The sequence below is a fragment of the Microcaecilia unicolor genome, chromosome 12 (assembly GCF_901765095.1).
Source record: "Microcaecilia unicolor chromosome 12, aMicUni1.1, whole genome shotgun sequence".
NCBI classification, from domain to species: Eukaryota; Metazoa; Chordata; class Amphibia; order Gymnophiona; family Siphonopidae; genus Microcaecilia; species Microcaecilia unicolor.
In genome coordinates, this window is record NC_044042.1 from 68,314,371 (window position 1) to 68,338,769 (window position 24,399).

Sequence of the window (24,399 nt, forward strand, 5' to 3'; positions counted from 1 at the left end):
GCCGTAAAGAACAGTATGGCCAGTTATGATGAGGGACCATGACTGTGGTTGGCTTATGATGTAATAAACAATGGTTTGTGTGCAGTGGATAGATGTCTCCCAAGATTTCCTGCAAAGTGTCCATTACCAAGGCCCAGGAAGCTTTTATGACAGAGCAGGTCCACCACACATGAAGGAAGGTCTCCCTCTCTCCACATCCTCCAACACAAGTCCAGGGTCCCTGGAAACATTTTCCGAAGTCTCACTGGTGTATAGTACCAGCAGTAGAAAATCTTAAAGCTATTTTCAACCAAATTGCTGGCAACAGACACTTTAAACAGATATTGAAATGACCTTTCCCATTGTTTCCTGGTGAAAGATTTACCTAGATCTTGGTCCCATTTAAAAGTATAATACTGTAGCGGGGTCGTGTGCAATAGAAGAGCTGAATATAAGCGAGTAATACTTCCCTTAGCTCCCTCTCCATGGATGGCCTGTCCTAATAAGGTTTCCTTTAAACTGAGTTCCCCATGCGCTTAATGCTGAAGAATATAATCCTTAATTTGCCCATAAAGCGAATGCTACATACCTGTAGAAGGTATTCCCCGAGGACAGCAGGCTGATTGTTCTCACTGATGGGTGACGTCCACGGCAGCCCCTCCAATCGGAAACTTCACTAGCAAAGGCCTTTGCTAGTCCTCGCGCACCGCGCATGCGCGGCCGTCTTCCCGCCTGAACCGGCTCGTGTTCGTCAGTCCCATATGTAGCAAGACAAAGACAAGGGAAGACACAACTCCAAAGGGGAGGCGGGCGGGTTTGTGAGAACAATCAGCCTGCTGTCCTCGGAGAATACCTTCAACAGGTATGTAGCATTCGCTTTCTCCGAGGACAAGCAGGCTGCTTGTTCTCACTGATGGGGTATCCCTAGCCCCCAGGCTCACTCAAAACAACAAACATGGTCAATTGGGCCTCGCAACGGCGAGGACATAACTGAGATTGACCTAACAACTTATCCAACTAACTGAGAGTGTAGCCTGGAACAGAATAAACATGGGCCTAGGGGGGTGGAGTTGGATTCTAAACCCCGAACAGATTTTGAAGCACTGACTGCCCGAACCGACTGTCGCGTCGGGTATCCTGCTGCAGGCAGTAATGAGATGTGAATGTGTGGACAGATGACCACGTCGCAGCTTTGCAAATCTCTTCAATAGTGGCTGACTTCAAGTGGGCTACTGACGCTGCCATGGCTCTAACATTATGAGCCGTGACATGACCCTCAAGAGCCAGCCCAGCCTGGGCGTAAGTGAAGGAAATGCAATCTGCTAGCCAATTGGATATGGTGCGTTTCCCCACAGCCACTCCCCTCCTGTTGGGATCAAAAGAAACAAACAATTGGGCGGACTGTCTGTTGGGCTGTGTCCGCTCCAGCTAGAAGGCCAATGCTCTCTTGCAGTCCAATGTGTGCAGCTGACGTTCAGCAGGGCAGGAATGAGGACGGGGAAAGAATGTTGGCAAGACAATTGACTGGTTCAGATGGAACTCCGACACAACCTTTGGCAAGAACTTAGGGTGAGTGCGGAGGACTACTCTGTTATGATGAAATTTGGTGTAAGGGGCCTGGGCTACCAGGGCCTGAAGCTCACTGACTCTACGAGCTGAAGTAACTGCCACCAAGAAAATGACCTTCCAGGTCAAGTACTTCAGATGGCAGGAGTTCAGTGGCTCAAAAGGAGTTTCATCAGCTGGGTGAGAACGACATTGAGATCCCATGACACTGTAGAGGTTTGACAGGGGGCTTTGACAAAAGCAAACCTCTCATGAAGCGAACAACTAAAGGCTGTCCTGAGATCGGCTTACCTTCCACACGGTAATGGTATGCACTGATTGCACTAAGGTGAACCCTTACAGAGTTGGTCTTGAGACCAGACTTAGACAAGTGCAGAAGGTATTCAAGCAGGGTCTGTGTAGGACAAGAGCGAGGATCTAGGGCTTGCTGTCACACACAGACGGCAAACCTCCTCCATAGAAAGAAGTAACTCCTCTTAGTGGAATCTTTCTTGGAAGCAAGCAAGATGCGGGAGACACCCTCTGACAGACCCAAAGAGGCAAAGTCTACGCTCTCAACATCCAGGCCGTGAGAGCCAGAGACTGGAGGTTGGGATGTAGAAGCGCCCCTTCGTCCTGTGTGTTGAGGGTCGGAAAACACTCCAATCTCCACGGTTCTTCGGAGGATAACTCCAGAAGAAGAGGGAACCAGATCTGACGCGGCCAAAAAGGAGCGATCAGAATCATGGTGCCTCGGTCTTGCTTGAGTTTCAACAAAGTCTTCCCCACCAGAGGTATGGGAGGATAAGCATACAGCAGACCTTCCCCCCAGTCCAGGAGGAAGGCATCCGATGCCAGTCTGCCGTGGGCCTGAAGCCTGGAACAGAACTGAGGGACTTTGTGGTTGGCTCGAGATGCAAAGAGATCTACCAAGGGGGTGCCCCACACCTGGAAGATCTGGCGCACTACTTGGGAGTTGAGCGACCACTCGTGAGGTTGCATAATCATGCTCAGTCTGTCGGCCAGACTGTTGTTTACGCCTGCCAGATATGTGGCTTGGAGCACCATGCCGTGACAGCGCGCCCAGAGCCACATGCTGACGGCTTCCTGACACAGGGGGCGAGATCCGGTGCCCCCCTGCTTGTTGATGTAATACATGACAACCTGGTTGTCTGTCTGAATTTGGATAATTTGGTGGGACAGCCGATCTCTGAAAGCCTTCAGAGCGTTCCAGACCGCTCGTAACTCTAGGAGATTGATCTGCAGATCGCGTTCCTGGAGGGACCAGCTTCCCTGGGTGTGAAGCCCATCGACATGAGCTCCCCACCCCAGGAGAGACGCATCCGTAGTCAGCACTTTTTGTGGCTGAGGAATTTGGAAAGGACGTCCCAGAGTCAAATTGGACCAAATCGTCCACCAATACAGGGATTTGAGAAAACTCGTGGACAGGTGGATCACGTCTTCTAGATCCCCAGCAGCCTGAAACCACTGGGAAGCTAGGGTCCATTGAGCAGATCGCATGTGAAGGCGGGCCATGGGAGTCACATGAACTGTGGAGGCCATGTGGCCCAGCAATCTCAACATCTGCCGAGCCGTGATCTGCTGGGACGCTCGCACCCGCGAGACGAGGGACAACAAGTTCTTGGCTCTCGTCTCTGGGAGATAGGCACAAGCCGTCCGAGAATCCAGCAGAGCTCCTATGAATTCGAGTCTCTGTACTGGGAGAAGATGGGACTTTGGATAATTTATCACAAACCCCAGTAGCTCCAGGAGGCGAATAGTCATCTGTATGGACTGTAGAGCTCCTGCCTCGGATGTGTTCTTCACCAGCCAATCGTCGAGATAAGGGAACACGTGTACTCCCAGCCTGCGAAGTGCCGCTGCTACCACAGCCAAACACTTCGTGAACACTCTGGGTGCAGAGGCGAGCCCAAAGGGTAGCACACAGTACTGGAAGTGACGTGTGCCCAGCTGAAATCGCAGATACTGTCTGTGAGCTGGCAGTATCGGGATGTGCGTGTAGGCGTCCTTCAAGTCCAGAGAGCATAGCCAGTCGTTTTCCTGAATCATGGGAAGAAGGGTGCCCAGGGAAAGCATCCTGATCTTTTCCTTGACCAGATATTTGTTCAGGGCCCTTAGGTCTAGGATGGGACGCATCCCCCCTGTTTTCTTTTCCACAAGGAAGTACCTGGAATAGAATCCCAGCCCTTCTTGCCCGGATGGCACGGGCTCGACCGCATTGGCGCTGAGAAGGGCGGAGAGTTCATCTGCAAGTACCTGCTTGTGCTGGAAGCTGTAAGACTGAGCTCCCGGTGGACAATTTGGAGGTATGGAGGCCAAATTGAGGGTGTATCCTTGCCGGACTATTTGAAGAACCCACTGATCAGAGGTTATGAGAGGCCACCTTTGGTGAAAAACTTTCAACCTCCCTCCGACCGGCAGATCACCCGGCACTGACACGTTGATGTCGGCTATGCTCTGCTGGAGCCAGTGAAAAGCTCGCCCCTTGCTTTTGCTGGGGAGCCGAGGGGCCTTGCTGAGGTGCATGCTGCTGACGAGAGCGAGCGCGCTGGGGCTTAGCCTGGGCCGCAGGCTGTCGAGAAGGAGGATTGTACCTACGCTTACCAGAAGAGTAGGGAACAGTCTTCCTTCCCCCATAAAACGTCTACCTGTGGAGGTAGAATTCTGAAGGCTGCCGGGCGGGAGAACTTGTCGAAAGCGGTATCCCGCTGGTGGAGCTGCTCTACCACCTGTTCGACCTTCTCTCCAAAATATTGTCCGCACGGAAAGGCGAGTCCGCAATCCGCTGCTGGATCCTATTCTCCAGGTCGGAGGCACGCAGCCATGAGAGTCTGCGCATCACCACACCTTGAGCAGCGGCCCTGGACGCAACATCAAAGGTGTCATACACCCCTCTGGCCAGGAATTTTCTGCACGCCTTCAGCTGCCTGACCACCTCCTGAAATGGCTTGCTTGCTCAGGAGGGAGCTTGTCCACCAAGCCACCAACTGCCGCACATTGTTCCGCATGTGTATGCTCGTGTAGAGCTGGTAAGACTGAATTTTGGCCACGAGCATAGAGGAATGGTAGGCCTTCCTCCCAAAGGAGTCTAAGGTTCTAGAGTCTTTGCCCGGGGGCGCCGAAGCATGCTCCCTAGAACTCTTAGCCTTCTTTAGGGCCAAATCCACAACTCCAGAGTCATGAGGCAACTGAGTGCGCATCAGCTCTGGGTCCCCATGGATCCGGTACTGGGACTCGATCTTCTTGGGAATGTGGGGATTACTTAAAGGCTTGGTCCAGTTCGTCAGCAATGTCTTTTTTAGGACATGATGCATGGGTACTATGGACGCTTCCTTAGGTGGAGAAGGATAGTCCAGGAGCTCAAACATTTCAGCCCTGGGCTCATCCTCCACAACCACCGGGAAGGGGATGGCCGCAGACATCTCCCGGACAAAGGCCGCAAAAGACAGACTCTCGGGAGGAGAAAGCTGCCTTTCAGGGGAGGGAGTGGGATCAGAAGGAAGGCCATCAGACTCCTCGTCAGAGAAATATCTGATGTCCTCCTCCTCCTCCCACGAGGCCTCACCATCGGTATCAGACACAAGTTCACGAACCTGTGTCTGAAGCCGTGCCCGGCTCGACTCCGTGGAACCACGGCCACGGTGTGAGCGTCGAGAGGTAGACTCCCTCACCGCACCGGTGAAGCTCCCTCCGCCGACGTCGTCGGGGAGCCTTCCTGGGAGGCGACCGCAGTCGGTACCGCAAGCGGCACCGATATCGGAGACCTCACCCCGGGCAAGGGGCCAGCCGGCGCCTCACTCGACGGTACCGGTGGCGCAAGCACCCCCAGTACCGGAGGGGAAGGGCGCAACAGCTCTCCCAGGATCTCTGGAAGAACGGCCCGGAGACTCTCGTGCAGAGCGGCTGTGGAGAAAGACATGGAAGCCGATGCAGGTGTTGAAGTCCAGAGTCTGTTTCCGGGGCTGGAGGCTGTTCCGGGCTGTCCAAGGTGGAGCGCATCGACACCTCTTGAACAGAGGGTGAGCGGTCCTCCCTGGTGCCGATGCCTACTGGGTGCCGACTCCCTCGGCGACCCAGAGCTCTCGGTACCGACGCGGGAAGGAGGACCGGTGTCGATGCTTCTTTGACTTTTTCAAACGAAGCATGTCACCGGAGCTTCCCGGTACGACGAGGACGACGTAGAATCCAGCCGTCGCTTCCTCGGGGCCGAGGCCGAAGAAGGTCGGTCCTCAGGGGGGCTGTACCGCAGAGCCCTCAGGGTAGGGGAGACCCACCCGAAGGCTCACCGCCACCAGCAGGGGAATGGACAGCCCTCACCTGCACTCCAGTCGAAGCACCACAGTCCGACGACATCAGCACTAGTGGAGGTCCCGGTACCACCGACGCCGACTTCCGATGTCTCAGCCCCGACGATGCAGAGAGTCAATGCCTCGATGCAATCGATACAGTCGCGGCCAAGGTCGGAGGTCTTGACGCTGTCGACGTTGACGCACTCGATACTCCCGGTGCCGATGCCAACGAAGAGCCCGAGAACAAAACGTTCCACTGGGCTAATCTCGCTACCTGAGTCCTTTTCTGTAAAAAGGCGCAAAGACTACAGGCCTGCGGGCGGTGCCCAGCCCCCAGACACTGAAGACACGACGCATGCTTGTCAGTGAGCGAGATTACCCGGGCGCACTGGGTGCACTTCTTGAAGCCGCTGGGAGACTTCGATGACATGGGCGGAAAAATCACGCGGAGAAATCAAAACTCGTAATTGCGGTAAGGCACCAAAAAGAGGGGGAGAAAAAATCTCGACCCGAGGCCTCAAAAGGGCCTACCCCGAAAACGAAAGAAAACTTAACGGGTGCGAAAACTAGAAATACGGGAAAGGGAAAAGACCGAAAGGCCCTTTTCCGAAATCCCTTTTTTTTTTTTTAAAGCGAAAAGTCAAAAAGACGCGCGAGGGTCAACTTAAGGGGCGCGAACGGCGCAAACACGACCGTACTGAGCATGGACAAAAGAAGACTGACGAACAGGAGCCGGTTCGGGCGGGAAGACGGCCGCGCATGCGCGGTGCGCATGGGCGCACGAGGACTAGCAAAGGCCTTGCTAGTGAAGTTTCCGATAGAGGGGCTGCCTCGTGGACGTCACCCATCAGTGAGAACAAGCAGCCTGCTTGTCCTCGGAGAATGAAAACTATTCCTTGGGAGTAAACCATATTCTTCCTGCAGATCTGCAAAAGGGACATATTCCCTCTCCTCTCATATCTGTCCCACGGAGCGCAAACCATTGCAAGCCCATCATTATAAACCAAGTCATGATGCCCTGGACCAAAGGAGGAAGCATATTGTATAGCTATAGATAAACGATACTGTCTATCTGGAAACAACTGCCCTCACACCTTATACCATATCAATAAAGGAAAACTAAGGGCCAAGGGAGTTACCCAGGCTAGGTGAAGGAGTACAGCCAACCCAATGCTGATCCCCTAATCTGTCCATTTTTTCATACTGTCCTCCATCCAATCAGCCAAAATACGTAACTGCGCTGCTTTAAAATAGAGCTCAAAATGAGGCACTCCCATACCCCCTTAAATTTGGGCTGATAAAGCATAGATTCCCACCCATAGGTGGATTATTCTTACAAATATAAGCAAAAATTCTGATTCAACTGGCGGAAAAAACAGTGCAGTATGGGAAGAGGGAGCGCCACAAATAAGTAAAGTAGCTTGGGCAGAAACATCATCTTGACTGCCTGGATCCACCCCATCCAGGTGAGAGTTAGGCCCCCCCCAGCAATCAAGTTCAGTCAGCAGTTGAGTAAGCTTGGCCCGTAAATTAGTGTAATACAACCCTTTCAACTGAGCTGTCACACAAACCCCCAAGTACTAAATATGTTTCCTAGCCCATTGAAAGGAGAAGCACTGCTTAAGTTGGAGGGTCCTAGGGGTCTCCAAACTAAGATTCAAAATCTCCAACTTTGTCATGTTAACTTTAAAGCCAGATACCTCCCCTAACGAGTCAACATCTGAGATACCTAAAACAGTAATTCTAAGTCAATGTCAACAAGACATCATCGGTAAAAAGCATAATTTTATGCTCATGTCCCCTCCCCAGAACTCCCTGAATACCAGACGTGGCTTGCACCAACTACGCCAGGGGTTCTATAGAAATTGCAAACAACCCTGCCATGTACCTTGGTGTAGCTCAAAGGGTTCAGTGTAGCAACTATTAATTCTTAAACTTGCCAAGGGGGATGTATAAAGCAAGCGAACCCAGGACATAAAACTAGAGAGTTGCATGGGGGCAGACATCTTACCTGTCCCTGCCTGAATCTTACCCACTCCCACCCGTCCCCGCAAGAATTTAACCTGACCTCACCCGTCCCTGCAAGAATTTAATGGTACATAAAAAACTAAATTCCAGTCGGCTCTCTCAGTCTTTCTCTGGGGTTCGAGCTGCAAAACTGCAGGCAAGGAAGGAACAGAAATTGGAACACTCTGGTGCGCACATGTATGACTTGCCTCTGATTCACTGGCACTGTGTGAGAGGTGGCCACATGCGTGTGCCAGTAGGTTAGGTGACATCTGATGCTTGTGCCTATGTCAGATCTGAGGTCTGCGCATCAGCCCAAAAGTCACGCTCATTATCAATTCATAATTAAATCAACAATGAACGTGATATTATATACTTGATTATGGTCTCCATTGCCCCAGGTACAAATAAGTACCTGTATATACTAAATAAATTGCTTTGAATGTAGTTGCAAAAACCACAGAAAGGCCAAGGCAACCGCATAAATAGGGCTGCATAAAAATCAGTCCTATCTTTATGCGGTGCCCCATAGCTGGTTAAGTGGTGAATATCATACTTAACTGGCTATGCTTTAGCTGGCTCAGCAAACCTGGAAAGTCAATGCTGAAGCCCGGACATGGCCTGACACAAATTCCAGGCACAATGCTGGTGGCGGTCAGCAAAACTCTGAGCACTGTCAGCTGAATATCAACCCCTTAAATTGTAAGCCCACTGGGGATAGGGAAATACCTATTGTACCTGAAAGTGAAGATACCTGTAGCAGGTATTCTTCGAGGACAGCAGGCTGATTGTTCTCACGATTGGGTTGATGTCCACGTTGGCCCAGGATCGGAAGTTTTGCTAGCAAAAACTCAAAAAATCTTCCAGAGCCTTCTGGTGCGCGAGTGGTGCGCACTGTGCATGTGTGGACCGGTTTCCCGCCTGTCGTGCAAGTCCCTCAGTGTAGTCCAAAAGCAAGAGGAGAACAACAAACAACTCCAAAGAGGAGGAGGGCGGGTTTGTGAGAACAATCAGCCTGCTGTCCTCGGAGAATACCAGCTACAGGTATGTATCTTCACTTTCTCCGAGAACAAGCAGGCTGCTTGTTCTCACGATTGGGGTATCCCTAGCACCCAGGCTCACTCAAAACAATGAACATTGGTCAATTAGGCCTCGCAACGGCGAGGACATAACAGAGATTGACCTGAAAAGAAACATAACTAAGTGAGAGTGCAGCCTGGAACAGAACAGAAAAGGGCCTAGGAGGGTGGAGTTGGATTCTAAACCCCGAACAGATTCTGCAGCACCGACTGTCCAAACTGTCTGTTGCGTCGGGTATCCTGCTGAAGGCAGTAGTGAGATGTGAATGTGTGGACTGATGACCACATTGCAGCCTTGCAAATCTCTTCAATAGAAGCTGACTTCAAGTGAGCCACTGACGCAGCCATGGCTCTGACATTATGAGCCGTGACGTGGCCCTCTAGAGTCAGCCCAGCTTGGGCATAAGTAAAGGATATGCAATCCGCTAGCCAATTAGAGATAGCGAATGCTACATACCTGTAGAAGGTATTCTCCGAGGACAGCAGGCTGATTGTTCTCACTGATGGGTGACGTCCACGGCAGCCCCTCCAATCGGAATCTTCACTAGCAAAGTCCTTTGCTAGCCCTTGCGCGCCGATGCGCACCGCACATGCGCAGCCGTCTTCCCGCCCGAAACCGGCTTGTGCCGGCCAGTCTCATATGTAGCAAGACAAAGACCAGGGAAGACACAACTCCAAAGGGGAGGCGGGCGGGCTTTGTGAGAACAATCAGCCTGCTGTCCTCGGAGAATACCTTCTACAGGTATGTAGCATTCGCTTTCTCCGAGGACAAGCAGGCTGCTTGTTCTCACTGATGGGGTATCCCTAGCCCCCAGGCTCACTCAAAACAACAACCATGGTCAATTGGGCCTCGCAACGGCGAGGACATAACTGGGATTGACCTAAAAAATTTACCAACTAACTGAGAGTGCAGCCTGGAACAGAACAAACAGGGCCCTCGGGGGGTGGAGTTGGATCCTAAAGCCCAAACAGGTTCTGAAGTACTGACTGCCCGAACCGACTGTCGCGTCGGGTATCCTGCTGCAGGCAGTAATGGGATGTGAATGTGTGGACAGATGACCACGTCGCAGCTTTGCAAATCTCTTCAATAGTGGCTGACTTCAAGTGGGCTACCGACGCTGCCATGGCTCTAACATTATGAGCCGTGACATGACCCTCAAGAGCCAGCCCAGCCTGGGCGTAAGTGAAGGAAATGCAATCTGCTAGCCAATTGGATATGGTGCGTTTTCCTACAGCCACTCCCCTCCTGTTGGGATCAAAAGAAACAAACAATTGGGCGGACTGTCTGTTGGGCTGTGTCCGCTCCAAATAGAAGGCCAATGCTCTTTTGCAGTCCAATGTGTGCAGCTGACGTTCAGCAGGGCAGGAATGAGGACGGGGAAAGAATGTTGGCAAGACAATTGACTGGTTCAGATGGAACTCCGACACAACCTTTGGCAAGAACTTAGGGTGAGTGCGTAGGACTACTCTGTTATGATGAAATTGGGTGTAAGGGGCCTGGGCTACCAGGGCCTGAAGCTCACTGACTCTACGAGCTGAAGTAACTGCCACCAAGAAAATGACCTTCCAGGTCAAGTACTTTCAGATGGCAGGAGTTCAGTGGCTCAAAAGGAGGTTTCATCAGCTGGGTGAGAACGACATTGAGATCCCATGACACTGTAGGAGGCTTGACAGGGGGCTTTGACAAAAGCAAACCTCTCATGAAGCGAACAACTAAAGGCTGTCCTGAGATCGGCTTACCTTCCACACGGTAATGGTATGCACTGATTGCACTAAGGTGAACCCTTACAGAGTTGGTCTTGAGACCAGACTCAGACAGGTGCAGAAGGTATTCAAGCAGGGTCTGTGTAGGACAAGAGCGAGGATCTAGGGCCTTGCTGTCACACCAGACGGCAAACCTCCTCCATAGAAAGAAGTAACTTCTCTTAGTGGAATCTTTCCTGGAAGCAAGCAAGATGCGGGAGACACCCTCTGACAGACCCAAAGAGGCAAAGTCTACGCTCTCAACATCCAGGCCGTGAGAGCCAGGGACCGGAGGTTGGGATGCAGAAGCGCCCCTTCGTCCTGCGTGATGAGGGTCGGAAAACACTCCAATCTCCACGGTTCTTCGGAGGACAACTCCAGAAGAAGGGGAACCAGATCTGACGCGGCCAAAAGGGAGCAATCAGAATCATGGTGCCTCGGTCTTGCTTGAGTTTCAACAAAGTCTTCCCCACCAGAGGTATGGGAGGATAAGCATACAGCAGACCCTCCCCCCAGTCCAGGAGGAAGGCATCCGATGCCAGTCTGCCGTGGGCCTGAAGCCTGGAACAGAACAGAGGGACTTTGTGGTTGGCTCGAGATGCGAAGAGATCCACCAAGGGGGTGCCCCACACCTGGAAGATCTGTCGCACTACACGAGAATTGAGCGACCATTCGTGAGGTTGCATAATCCTGCTCAACCTGTCGGCCAGACTGTTGTTTACGCCTGCCAGATATGTGGCTTGGAGCACCATGCCGTGACGGCGAGCCCAGAGCCACATGCTGACGGCTTCCTGACACAGGGGGCGAGATCCGGTGCCCCCCTGCTTGTTGATGTAATACATGGCAACCTGGTTGTCTGTCTGAATTTGGATAATTTGGTGGGACAGCCGATCTCTGAAAGCCTTCAGAGCGTTCCAGATCGTTCGCAACTCCAGAAGATTGATCTGCAGATCGCGTTCCTGGAGGGACCAGCTCCCTTGGGTGTGAAGCCCATCGACATGAGCTCCCCATCCCAGGAGAGACGCATCCGTTGTCAGCACTTTTTGTGGCTGAGGAATTTGGAAAGGACTTCCCAGAGTCAAATTGGACCAAATCGTCCACCAATACAGGGATTTGAGAAAACTCGTGGACAGGTGGATCACGTCTTCTAGATCCCCAGCAGCCTGAAACCACTGGGAAGCTAGGGTCCATTGAGCAGATCTCATGTGAAGGCGGGCCATGGGAGTCACATGAACTGTGGAGGCCATGTGGCCCAGCAATCTCAACATCTGCCGAGCTGTGATCTGCTGTGACGCTCGCACCCGTGAGACGAGGGACAACAAGTTGTTGGCTCTCGCCTCTGGGAGTTAGGCGCGAGCTGTCCGAGAATCCAGCAGAGCTCCTATGAATTCGAGTTTCTGGACTGGGAGAAGTAGCTCCAGGAGGCGAATAGTTATCTGCATGGACTTCAGGGCTCCTGCCTCGGATGTGTTCTTCACCAGCCAATCGTCGAGGTATGGGAACACGTGTACCCCCAGTCTGCGAAGTGCCGCTGCTACTACAGCCAAGCACTTTGTGAACACCCTGGGCGCAGAGGCGAGCACAAAGGGTAGCACACAGTACTGGAAGTGACGTGTGCCCAGCTGAAATCGCAGATACTGTCTGTGAGCTGGCAGTATCGGGATGTGCGTATAGGCGTCCTTCAAGTCCAGAGAGCATAGCCAATCGTTTTCCTGAATCATGGGAAGGAGGGTGCCCAGGGAAAGCATCCTGAGCTTTTCTTTTACGAGATATTTGTTCAGGGCCCTTAGGTCTAGGATGGGACGCATCCCCCCTGTTTTCTTTTCCACAAGGAAGTACCTGGAATAGAATCCCAGCCCTTCCTGCCCGGATGGCACGGGCTCGACCGCATTGGCGCTGAGAAGGGCGGAGAGTTCCTCTGCAAGTACCTGCTTGTGCTGGAAGCTGTAAGACTGAAGCTCCGGTGGACAATTTGGAGGTTTGGAGGCCAAATTGAGGGTGTATCCTTGCCGGACTATTTGAAGAACCCACTGATCGGAGGTTATGAGAGGCCACCTTTGGTGAAAAGCTTTCAACCTCCCTCCGACCGGCAGGTCGCCCGGCACTGACACTTGGATGTCGGCTATGCTCTGCTGGAGCCAGTCAAAAGCTCGTCCCTTGCTTTTGCTGGGGAGCCGAGGGGCCTTGCTGAGTCGCACGCTGCTGACGAGAGCGAGCGCGCTGGGGCTTAGCCTGGGCCACAGGCTGTCGAGAAGGAGGATTGTACCTACGTTTGCCAGAAGAGTAGGGAACAGTCTTCCTTCCCCCGAAAAATCTTCTACCTGTAGAGGTAGATGCTGAAGGCTGCCGGCGGGAGAACTTGTCGAATGCGGTATCCCGCTGGTGGAGCTGTTCTACCACCTGTTCGACCTTCTCTCCAAAAATGTTATCCGCACGGCAAGGCGAGTCCGCAATCCGCTGCTGGAGTCTGTTCTCCAGGTCGGAGGCACGCAGCCATGAGAGCCTGCGCATCACCACACCTTGAGCAGCGGCCCTGGACGCAACATCAAAGGTGTCATACACCCCTCTGGCCAGGAATTTTCTGCACGCCTTCAGCTGCCTGACCACCTCCTGAAAAGGCTTGGCTTGCTCAGGGGGGAGCGCATCCACCAAGCCCGCCAACTGCCGCACATTGTTCCGCATATGTATGCTCGTGTAGAGCTGGTAGGACTGAATTTTGGCCACGAGCATAGAAGAATGGTAGGCCTTCCTCCCAAAGGAGTCTAAGGTTCTAGAGTCTTTGCCCGGGGGCGCCGAAGCATGCTCCCTATAACTCTTAGCCTTCTTTAGGGCCAAATCCACAACTCCAGAGTCATGAGGCAACTGGGTGCGCATCAGCTCTGGGTCCCCATGGATCCGGTACTGGGACTCGATCTTCTTGGGAATGTGGGGATTAGTTAGAGGTTTTGTCCAGTTCGCCAGCAATGTCTTCTTAAGGACATGGTGCATGGGTACTGTGGACGCTTCCTTAGGTGGAGAAGGATAGTCCAGGAGCTCAAACATTTCAGCCCTGGGCTCGTCCTCCACAACCACCGGGAAGGGGATGGCCGTAGACATCTCCCGGACAAAGGAAGCGAAAGACAGACTCTCAGGAGGAGAAAGCTGCCTTTCAGGAGAGGGAGTGGGATCAGAGGGAAGACCTTCAGACTCCTCGTCAGAGAAATACCTGATGTCTTCCTCTTCCTCCCACGAGGCCTCACCCTCGGTGTCAGACACAAGTTCACGAACCTGTGTCTGCAACCGCGCCCGACTCGACTCCGTGGAGCCACGTCCACGATGTGGGCGTCGAGAGGTAGACTCCCTCGCCCGCATCGGCGAAGCTCCCTCCGCCGACGTAGTTGGGGAGCCTTCCTGGGAGGCGACGGCAGTCGGTACCGCACGCGGCACCGACGCTGGTGACCTCACCTCGGGCGATGGACCAGCCGGCGCCACGCTCGACGGCACCGGTGGCGCAAGCACCGCCGGTACCGGAGGGCTAGGGCGCAACAGCTCTCCCAGAATCTCTGGGAGAACGGCCCGGAGGCTCTCGTTCAGAGCGGCTGCAGAAAAAGGCATGGAAGTCGATGCAGGCGTCGACGTCAGAACCTGTTCCGGGCGTGGAGGCTGTTCCGGGCTGTCCAGAGTGGAGCGCATCGACACCTCTTGAACAGAGGGTGAGCGGTCCTCTCGGTGCCGATGCCTGCTGGGTGCCGACTCCCTCGGTGCCGATGCGGGAAGGGGACCGGTGTCGATGCTTCTTAGATTTTTTGCGAAGCACGTCACCGGCGCTTCCCGGCACCGACAAGGAGGACGTAGAATCCAGCCGTCTCTTCCTCGGGGCCGAGACCGAAGAGGGTCGATCTCGGGGGGGCTGTACCGCAGGAGCCCTCAGGGTAGGGGGAGACCCACCCGAAGGCTCACCGCCACCAGCAGGGGAATGGACAGCCCTCACCTGCACTCCAGATGAAGCACCACCGTCCGACGACATCAGCAGACGAGGTCCCGGTACCACCGACGTCGATACAGTCGTCCTATGTCTCGGCGCCGATGCAGAGGGTCGATGCCTCGATGCACTCGATGCACTGGCGGCCGAGGATGAAGGTCTGGACGCTGAAGACGTCGATGCCGACGAAGAGCCCGAGAACAAAAAGTTCCACTGGGCTAACCTCGCTATCTGAGTCCGCTTCTGTAACAGGGAACACAGACTACAGGCCTGAGGGCGGTGCTCGGCCCCCAGACACCGAAGACACGAAGCGTGCCTGTCAGTGAGCGAGATTACCCGGGCGCACTGGGTGCACTTCTTGAAGCCGCTGGAAGGCTTCGATGTCATGGGCGGAAAAATCACGCCGGCGAGATCAAAAGTCGAAATGGCGAAATTTGGCACCAGAAAAAATAGCGGGAAGGAAATTCGACCGAGGCCTAAGTAAGGCCTACCCCGACGACGAAAGAAAACTTACCGGGGCGAAAAAAACTCGAACTAGAGGAAGGGAAAGGCCAAAAGAGGTCTTTCCGAAACAATTTCCACAGTTTCTCACGGAAACAAGTCGAAACGATGCGCGAGGTCGACTTTTCGGGGCACGAACGGCAAAACACAACCGTACCGAGCGCGGAGAAAAGAAGACTGGCCGGCACAAGCCGGTTTCGGGCGGGAAGACGGCCGTGCATGCGCGGTGCGCATCGGCGCGCGAGGGCTAGCAAAGGACTTTGCTAGTGAAGATTCCGATTGGAGGGGCTGCCGTGGACGTCACCCATCAGTGAGAACAAGCAGCCTGCTTGTCCTCGGAGAATGTGTGTTTTCCGATGGCGACTCCCCTCCTGTTGGGATCAAAAGAAACAAACATGACCACAAGGGCATGGTCGGACTATAGTAGCCAACCATGAGTTTGTTGAAAGATTTAAAGTGTTTGGTTCTCACTGACTTGAGTCGATGTTAATGGGAGAAGTGTGGGGGGGGGGGGGGTAGAAGTATTAAACGTAAGGTTGGCTGGTGGCCCGTTAGGTCTCTGGCTTGTTGCAGCATGGGTTGTTGTTTACTGGGGTATATGAAGCAATGCATATTAGGCAGGAATGCTAATAAAACCACTTGTACATGACAGAGAGCGATGGGGGATAAAAGGGGGGAAAAGTTTGATGATGGCTTGCAAAAAATTTGTCTTGGTTGTATATGGTTTCCTATTTGAATCTGTGTACTTTCATATAATTTGGACGTGTTCTTTTTGCATTATCATCAATAAAAATGTTGAAACATAAAAAGAAACAAACAACCGGGCGGACTGTCTGTAGGGCTTTGTCCGCTCCACGTAAAAGGCCAATGCTCTCTTACATTCCAAGGTGTGCAACTTGTCTTTACCAGGGCAGTATGAGGACGGGGAAAAGAATGTTGGCAAGACAATTGACTGGTTCAGATGGAACACCACCACCTTCGGCAAGAACTTAGGGTGAGTGCGGAGGACTACTCATGATGAAACTTGATATAAGGTGCATGCACTACCAGGGCTTGGAGCTCACTGACTCTACAAGCTGAAGTAATAGCCACCAATAAAATGACCTTCCAGGTCAAGTACTTCAGATGGCATGAATTCAGTGGCTTAAAAGGAGCTTTCATCAGCTGGGTGAGAACGACATTGAGAGCCCATGACACTGGTGGAGGTTTCACAGGGGGCTTTGAGAAAAGCAAACCTCTCATGAAGCAAACAACTAAAGGCTTACCCTCTACACGTTGATAAGCACTAATTGCACTAAGGTGAACTCTTACAGAGTTGGTCTTGAGACCAGACTCTGATAAGGTTAGAAGGTATTCAAGCAGGGTCCATGTAGGACACGAAAAAGGTTCTAGGGCCTTGCTGTCACACCAGACAGCAAACCTCCTCCATTTGAAAGAATAACACTTTTTCGTGGAATCTTTTCTGGAAGCAAGCAAGACTCGGGAGACACCCTCTGAAAGACCCAAGGAGGCAACTTCTAAGCTCTCAACATCCAGGCCGTGAGAACCAAAGACTGGAGGTTGGGATGTAGAAGTGACCCCTCGTTCTGGGTGATGAGGGTCGGAAAACACTCCAATCTCCATGGTTCTTCGGGGGACAACTCCAGAAGAAGAGGAAACCAGATCTGACGAGGCCAGAAGGGAGCAACCAGGATCATTGTTCCGCGGTCTTGCTTGAGTTTCAGCAAAGTCTTCCCTACTAGAGGTATGGGAGGATACGCATACAGAAGGCCTGTCCCCCAATGCAGGAGAAAGGCATCTGATGCTAGTCTGTCGTGGGCCTGAAGTCTGGAACAGAATTGAGGGACTTTGTGATTGATCTGAGTGGCAAAAAGAACCACCGAAAGGGTGCCCCACGCTCGGAAGATCTTGAGGACAACGCCCATGTTTAGCGACCACTCGTGAGGTTGCATGATCCTGCTCAACCTGAGGCCAGACTGTTGTTTACGCCTGCCAGATACGTGGCTTGGAGAAACATGCTGTGACGGTGCGCCCAAAGCCACATCCGGACGGCTTCCTGACACAGAGGGCGAGATCCGGTTCCCCCCACTTGTTGGTGTAATACATAGCAACCTGATTGTCTGTCTGAATCAGAATGATTTGGTTGGACAGCCGATCTCTGAAAGCCTTGAGAGAGTTCCAGATTTCTCATAATTCCAGGAGGTTGATCTGAAGACCCTTTTCCTGAAAGGACCAAGCTCCTTGAGTGTGAAGTCCATCTACGTGAACGCCCCACCCCAGGAGGGATGCATCCTTCGTCAGCACTTTTTGTGGCTGAGGAATTTGGAATGGATGTCTCAAGGTCTAATTGGATCGAATGGTCCACCACTGAAGGGAACTGCAAATGTCGGTGGAGAGATGGATCACATCCTCTAGATCCCCTGTAGCCTGGCACCACTGGGAAGCTAGGGTCCATTGAGCTGATCTATTTAGACGTGCCATGGGAGTTACATGAACTGTGGAGGACATGTGTCCTAAAAGTCTCAACATCTGCTGAGCTGTGATCTGTTGAGACGCTCGAACCATGGACACGAGAGCCAGGAGATTGTCTGCCCTTAGCTGGGGAAGATAAGCTCGAGACGTCCGTGTGTCCAACAGAGCTCCAATGGACTCCAATTTTTGAACCGGAACGAGATGGGACTTGGGACAATTGATCACGAACTCCAGTAGCTCTAGCACTCGAATAGTCATCCGCATGGACTGTAGAGCGCCTGCCTCCGAGGTGTTCTTCACCAGCCAATCGTCGACATAAGGGAACACATGCACTCCCAGTCTGTGTAGCGATGCTGCAACAACAGCCAGGCACTTTGTAAAAACCCTAGGCGCAGACGCGAGGCCAAAGGGCAGTACACAGTACTGAAAGTGCCAAGTTCCCAACTGAAATCGAAGATACTTCCTGTGAGCTGGGAGTATCGAGATGTGGGTATAGGCATCCTTTAAGACCAGAGCGCATAGCTAATCATTTTCCTGAATCATGGGAAGAAGGGTGCCGAGGGAAACCATCCTGAATTCTTCTCGGACTAGAAATTTGTTCAGGGCCCTTAGGTCTAGGATGGGACGCATTCCCCATGTTTTCTTTTGCACAAGAAAGTACCTGGAATAGAATCCCAGCCCTTCTTCCCCTGGTGGAATGGGTTCGACCGCACTGGCCTTTAGAAGGGCGGAGAGTTCCTCTGCAAGTACCTGCTTGTGGTGGGAGCTGAAGGACTGAGCTCCCAGTGGATAATTTGGAAGCATGGATTCCAGATTGAGAGTGTATCCTAACCGGACTATTTGAAGAACCCACCGGTCGGAGGTTATAAGAGGCCACCTGGGACTGAGCCTGAGTAGGCTGCCGAGAAGCAGGAGTGTACCTACGCCTATTATAGGAATAGGGAGCACTTCTCCTCCCTCCAAAAAACCTCCTAGATGAGGAGGTGTTAGCAGAAGATGCCCGGCGGGAGACAGAATCCATAGCATCATGGTGCTTTTTGATCTGATCGACCACATCCTCTACTTTTTTGCCAAAAAGGTTATCCCCCCGGCAAGGAACATCCGCCATTCGCTGCTGGATCTTATGATCCAGGTCAGAGACACGCAGCCATGAGAGTCTGCGCATCACTATACCTTGAGCAGCTATTCTGGAAGTCACATCAAAAGTGTCGTAAGTACCCCTGGCCAGGAATTTTTGACACGCCTTCTACTGCCTGACTGCCTGGTGAAAAGGTTTGGCGAGCTCCGGAGGAAGAGCCTTTGACCAAACTGGACAGTTGCCTCACCAAGTTCTGCAAGTGGATGCTCGTGTAGAGCTGGTATGTCTGAATCTTGACTGCGAGCATAGCGGCCTGATACAGCTTTCTCCCAAAAGAATCCAATGTCCTAGACTCTCTGCCTGGGGGCGCCGAGGCATAGTCCCTAGTACTCTTGGCTCTCTTGAGAGCAGAATTCACCACCATAGAATCATGAGGTAGCTGAGACTTCACAATCACCGGCTCTCCATAGACTCTGTACTGGGACTCAACTTTTTGGGGGACCACTGGATTACAGAGAGGGAACGACCAGTTTCGCATAAGAACTTCCCTGAGTGTGTTATGCAAGGGAGTCGTTGCAACCTCTGTAGGTGGAGAAGGATAATCCAAGACATCGAGCATCTCGGCCCTGGGCTCATCCACAACCTCCATAGGGAAGGGAATATCCTTAGACTTTTCCTGAACAAAGGAGGAAAAAGAAAGACTCTCAGGCGGAGACATCCTTCTTTTAATGGGCGGAATAGGATCAGAGGGGACCCCATAGGACTCTTCTTCAGAAAAGTATCTGGGATCTTCCTCGTCCTCCCACAAACGCTAATCATCGGTATTGGACAAAAGCTCTCTAAGAGTAGCCCGAACCCGAGCCTGTCTCAACGTCGAGGAACGACGACCTCGAGGGGGATGTCGAGAAGTCGACCCCTGTCTGGACTGTGTTTATTTTTCTTAGGTCTGCCTTCTCTATCTGGGCAGCGGAAGCCATGGCCCTTCTAATAGCCTGGAAGGAACTGCATAGCCCCTCTAGATACTTAATTACCCCAACCCTGTATCGGCTTATGGCAGGTCTGCACAGACCAGGCTGTAGCTAGGTCTGTAATTAGAAAGGAACCCAGTATTCAGTAGATATAATAAGATAGTTTATTACAATCTTACCAATAGCAGTACAAGCAAATCAGACAGTCACATGGTGGAACAGCATTACATGGCACGTCCTCTCTCTCTCTCTAGCCTTCTGGAGTCTTCCTTCTCTGTTCTCCTCCTCTTGTCTAATCTAATACCCCTCAAACTGCTGCTTATATACAATTTTGACTTCATTGGTTCCAATGGATCCCAGTCTTTCTCACCAGGGCTCTTGGTTCTTATCAGTTGATCAGAATGACTTCACATACTATCAAGCTCTAAGTATAAACAAGATATGCTCAGAGCACATCTTATTAGATGACTTTGCATTTTCCCCAAACTTTCCCTAGCCCCCTCCTTTGGATGTTCTCACCCGGGGTGCAGCTGACCCAGTACTATCTCTACTTAACCATAGCAACTCTTGCTCATGACGTCTTGCAGGTGCCAGTCTCAGGATTGTTTGCCCTCACCCTTGCCAGCTCTCAATTACCTCATCTCAGTACTTGCCACAGTAAAATGTAACTGTGTCAAAGGTGATCTCTGATTTTTACAAGCTAGCTCTCTTTTATATCAGAGATGGTTTTGATTTAAGAAGCCTAGCTCTTATTATGAGCCATTGGCCTGTATTTTACTGAGAGCAGGGGCTAGCATAACTCCCGTTGAAGGAGAGTCGACCCAGGTGGCAGCCGATGCCAATGAAGCAAGTGGCACCAAGGTCGGGGACCTCACCACAGGCGAAGGACCAGATGCCGACTCAACAGACGGTGCAGGAGGCGCAAGCACCCCTGGCACCTAAGTAGACTGGCGCAGCAATCCCTCCAGAAGCTCTGGAAGAAGGGCCCTGATGCGTTCGTTGAGAGCCTCCATCGGAAAAGGCTGCAGGGCCGGTGGCAGAATCTGAGGGGGCTCGAGAGCCGGTACCAGGCTGCCAGAAGACCAATGCATCGGCACCTCCTGTATAGAGGGTTAGCGGTCCTCCCGACGCTTCTCGGATGCCGAATCCCTCGGCTCCCTGGAGCTCTCGGTACCATGCAAGGAAGATCGATGTCGGTGCTTCTTAGCCTTCGCTCGACTCCCATCATTGAGATTCCTCGGTACCGAAGAGGAGGACGTGGAATCCTCACGCCTTCTCAGGGCCGGGTCCGACAAAGGTCGGTCCCAGGGGGCCTGCATAGCAGTAGGCCTCGAGACAGGTGGAGACCCACTCGATGCCTCACTGCTCCCAGCGCGATGTGGTCATTTGGCAGCCATTACCTGTGCTCTCGAAGTCGATGCTTCCCTCGACATCGCCGACCTCGGTACCGATGCCGAAGGACTGGACCGATCAGCAAAATGTTTTTCCCCTTGAGCCTCCTGAGACACTTGAGTCCATTTTTTAATCAAAGGACAAAGCTTACAAGCAGCTGGTAGATGATCGGGCCCAAGGCACTAGAGACACCACGCGTGGGGGTCTGTACCTGAAATGGTCCGGTTGCACCGAGTACAACATTTGAAGCCGCTGGGAGTCCTCGATGACATGGACAGAAAAAAGGCGTCTGCAAAATCAAAGGACTCGATTATGCTAATTAAAAAGGCACAAAAGGGGAAAAACAAAGACGGCCGCGGCGAAAAGAAAAGAAACTTAAGAAGCAGTGACTAAAACTAAGAAATTAAAGGAACTACTCTATTGTACTTTAAAAAAATTTTGTTCAAAGACGAAAAAGGCGAGAAAAAAAGAAGCAATCGTGTAGACTCTTCCTGGGCCGAGAGGAACACAGCGAAAAACAAAACCGTATCACCTCAGACGTGGAGAAAAAAGCACTGAGGGACTTAACCACGCGACGGGTAGAAAACCGGTCCGTGCATGCGCAGTGCGCGTCACTTGCACGCCAGAAGGATCTGGAAGATATTTTGAGTTTTTGCTAGCAAAACTTCCGATCCTGGGCCGATGTGGACGTCGATCCAATCATGAGAACAAGCAGCCTGCTTGTCCTTGGAGAATGTAACTCATCTTGAGCTACCAATGAAAATGTACAGGCTAAATATAAAATAAAATAGTCACAAGAGCTGAAAAACAATTTTCTTACCAACTATGTCTGAATTTTTAACTCCTATTGAGCTAGGATTTGAGAAAGGTGAGTAATGAAATCTAAAATCCAAAGACTTCTAACTGTATGCATTAAAGAGCAGAGCTTTCTTGTTTTAACTGTAGTAACTATCACTGTATTAACCTGTCTGTTTCTCATTGCTGTTCTTTCCCTTGCTGATCTTACAGCTCTTGCTCTTTTTTATGCCTCATTATTTTTAATATCTTCACTGGTTGGCAGTTAAGCTATGACCATTTTCCTAGATCTAATAGTCTCTTTACTGAAGGTCACTTGCAGGCAGATGATCAAAAGCAAACGCCGGCGCTAGTGGCTGTTAGCGTCATACTAGCGCCGGCGTTTGCTACCGCTCGAGGGCTCTTAGCGCAAGTAGCCTGCAAATGCATGCTAATCAGCGCTTAACGCATTCATCCCCAATGATCAGCGTCCAGCGCGCCAAAGATTGGGTCACTGGCTGCAACAAACCCTACGCCAGCTCCGAGGTGGCGTTAGGGTTTGCAGATCATTGGGGATGAATGGTGAGCCCTGTCCAGCATGCATTTGCATGCTGGCAAGCCCCCATTCCCCCCTACAGCAAACCTGCCAGTGAGGGCAGTTGAGGACGTCCAAATTTTGGACGTTTCTGCAATGGGCAGTTAAGGACGTCTAAAATTGGATGTTTCTATGAGAAAGACGTCTTTCTCATAGAAACATCCAATTTTGGACGTCCTTAACTGCCCATTGCAGAAATGTCCAAAATTTGGATGTCCTTAACTGCCCATTGCAGAAACGTCCAAATTTTGGACGTCCTGAACTGCCCCATTGCTATACCTCCGACACCCCCTTGAAATTTGGCCGTCCCTGCAACAGGGCAGATGAGGACGTCCATCTTCCGATTTAAAGATGGGTGTCCTTCTCTTTTCATTGGTCTCCAGCCCAGACCTGTCAAATAAGTGCAGGAGGATTGAGCTGAGCGCATGCTCAGGCACAATTCTCCCGCACTTCTACCCCATAATCAGAGATAATTGCGGTGCTTAAATTTGCATGCATTATCTCTGATCATAGGTCTAATAGTGCCCTGCGCTGTTCCAGCGCTATTTGGAACAGCGTGGGGCTTTTGATCATCTGCCTGTAAGAGGCTTATTTTCAAAGCACTTAGACTTACAAAGTTCCATAGGTTACTATGGAACTTTGTAAGTCTAAGTGCTTTGAAAATATACTTCTTTCTGATCATTTGTTTAAGCTATGTACTCACCTGACATCACAGACTGCAGCATATCCATGATCACACGAGCGAAAGCGTTCTCCACATTCTGCAGAAAGCTATTCCTTTCCACAGCATTGCTGAAGACTTTGCAGACTTTCTGCATCATTTGTACTGCCCAGTCCATGCAATACAGGTCTTTCTCACAGACCTATCACACATAAGAGCATTGGAAACACAAGTACAAAAAGGCTCAGGAGGATGTGGGGTAGTAAGAAGTAGCAATGATTAGAGGTAGGTATTTAATACATTATTAATGGAATTAACAAGTAAACATTTTGAAGTACGTTAAAATATTTAATGCATTAGTTGCTGCATCACCTGTCTCTCTTCCCCACCCCTCCAACAATCCAGCATGGCCCTGTCTCTCCCACCCACCAGCACCATCTTGCATGACACTGTCTGTCTCCTTTTCCTCCACACCCATTCCTTGTTCACTCACATGGCTGGGCTACTGCTTCACCCGGTCTGTATGGCGGTGGGTCGGCAGCAACAAATGACAGAGGGCAGGCAGATGCAGGAATGTTGCCTTGTGCATACTGCAGCTGGCTCTGCTGGTCCCAGAAACAGGAAATGACATCAAGCTCTGTTTCTGGGACCGGCAGAACCAGAGATGGCACGCACAAAGCAATGTCCCCACATCCGCCTGCCTTCTGTTATTTGTTGCTGCTGTTCTGCTGCCATGCAGACCGGGAGAAGCAGCAACTTTGCCATGGAGTAAACATGGAGGGGTGGGAAGGAAAGGGAGAGAGATGCAGCCATACAGGATATTGCTGGTGGGTGGGAGAGACGGTATGGTGTACGGTGGTGGTAGCGAGGGATGGGGCCATGCTGGATGGTTAGAGCAAAGGGGAGAGATAGGGTTATGCTGGATGATGGAAGTGGGGAGAGGAGGCGAAATTGGACAATGCTGGATGCTGATGAGGAGGGGCGATGGAGTGATATAGGATGATGGTGGTGTGTAGGGAGGGAGAGATAGGGCACTACTAGATGTTGGGGGAAGAGAGGGGTGATGCTGGATAGTGAGGGCATATGGGCAATGCCGATGATGGAGAGAAGGGAGCATTACTGGAAGGTAAGGAATGAAAGCACTGCTTCCTCTAAGCTGAGCGGGAGTTCTCCACTTACAGTCCTGCCAATGGGGGCTGCTGTTTCACTATCACATTTGCAATAGTGATGGACAGGCTAGCTCTGCAGGACTGCAGGGAACCTGCCTGTCTCTAGTGATTGAAAACATAATATTGAAAAACCATCACTACTGGCAGCAATACAGTTGGACACCT

The 24,399-nt window shown here is 51.7% G+C and overlaps 1 protein-coding gene across 3 annotated transcripts in view; it reads right to left on the reverse strand.

The window, feature by feature from the left end:
* Positions 1-24,399, reverse strand: part of FBXO47 (F-box protein 47) — a 250,634-nt gene that overhangs the window by 9,542 nt on the left and 216,693 nt on the right. For 2 of the 3 annotated variants that reach the window (XM_030221122.1, XM_030221121.1), the window contains exon 10: positions 23,108-23,267. In XM_030221122.1, the coding sequence (XP_030076982.1) occupies positions 23,108-23,267 (160 nt within the window). Of the gene's footprint in view, positions 1-23,103; positions 23,268-24,399 lie in introns of all 3 variants that reach the window. The other variant, XM_030221124.1, reaches the window with a different exon arrangement.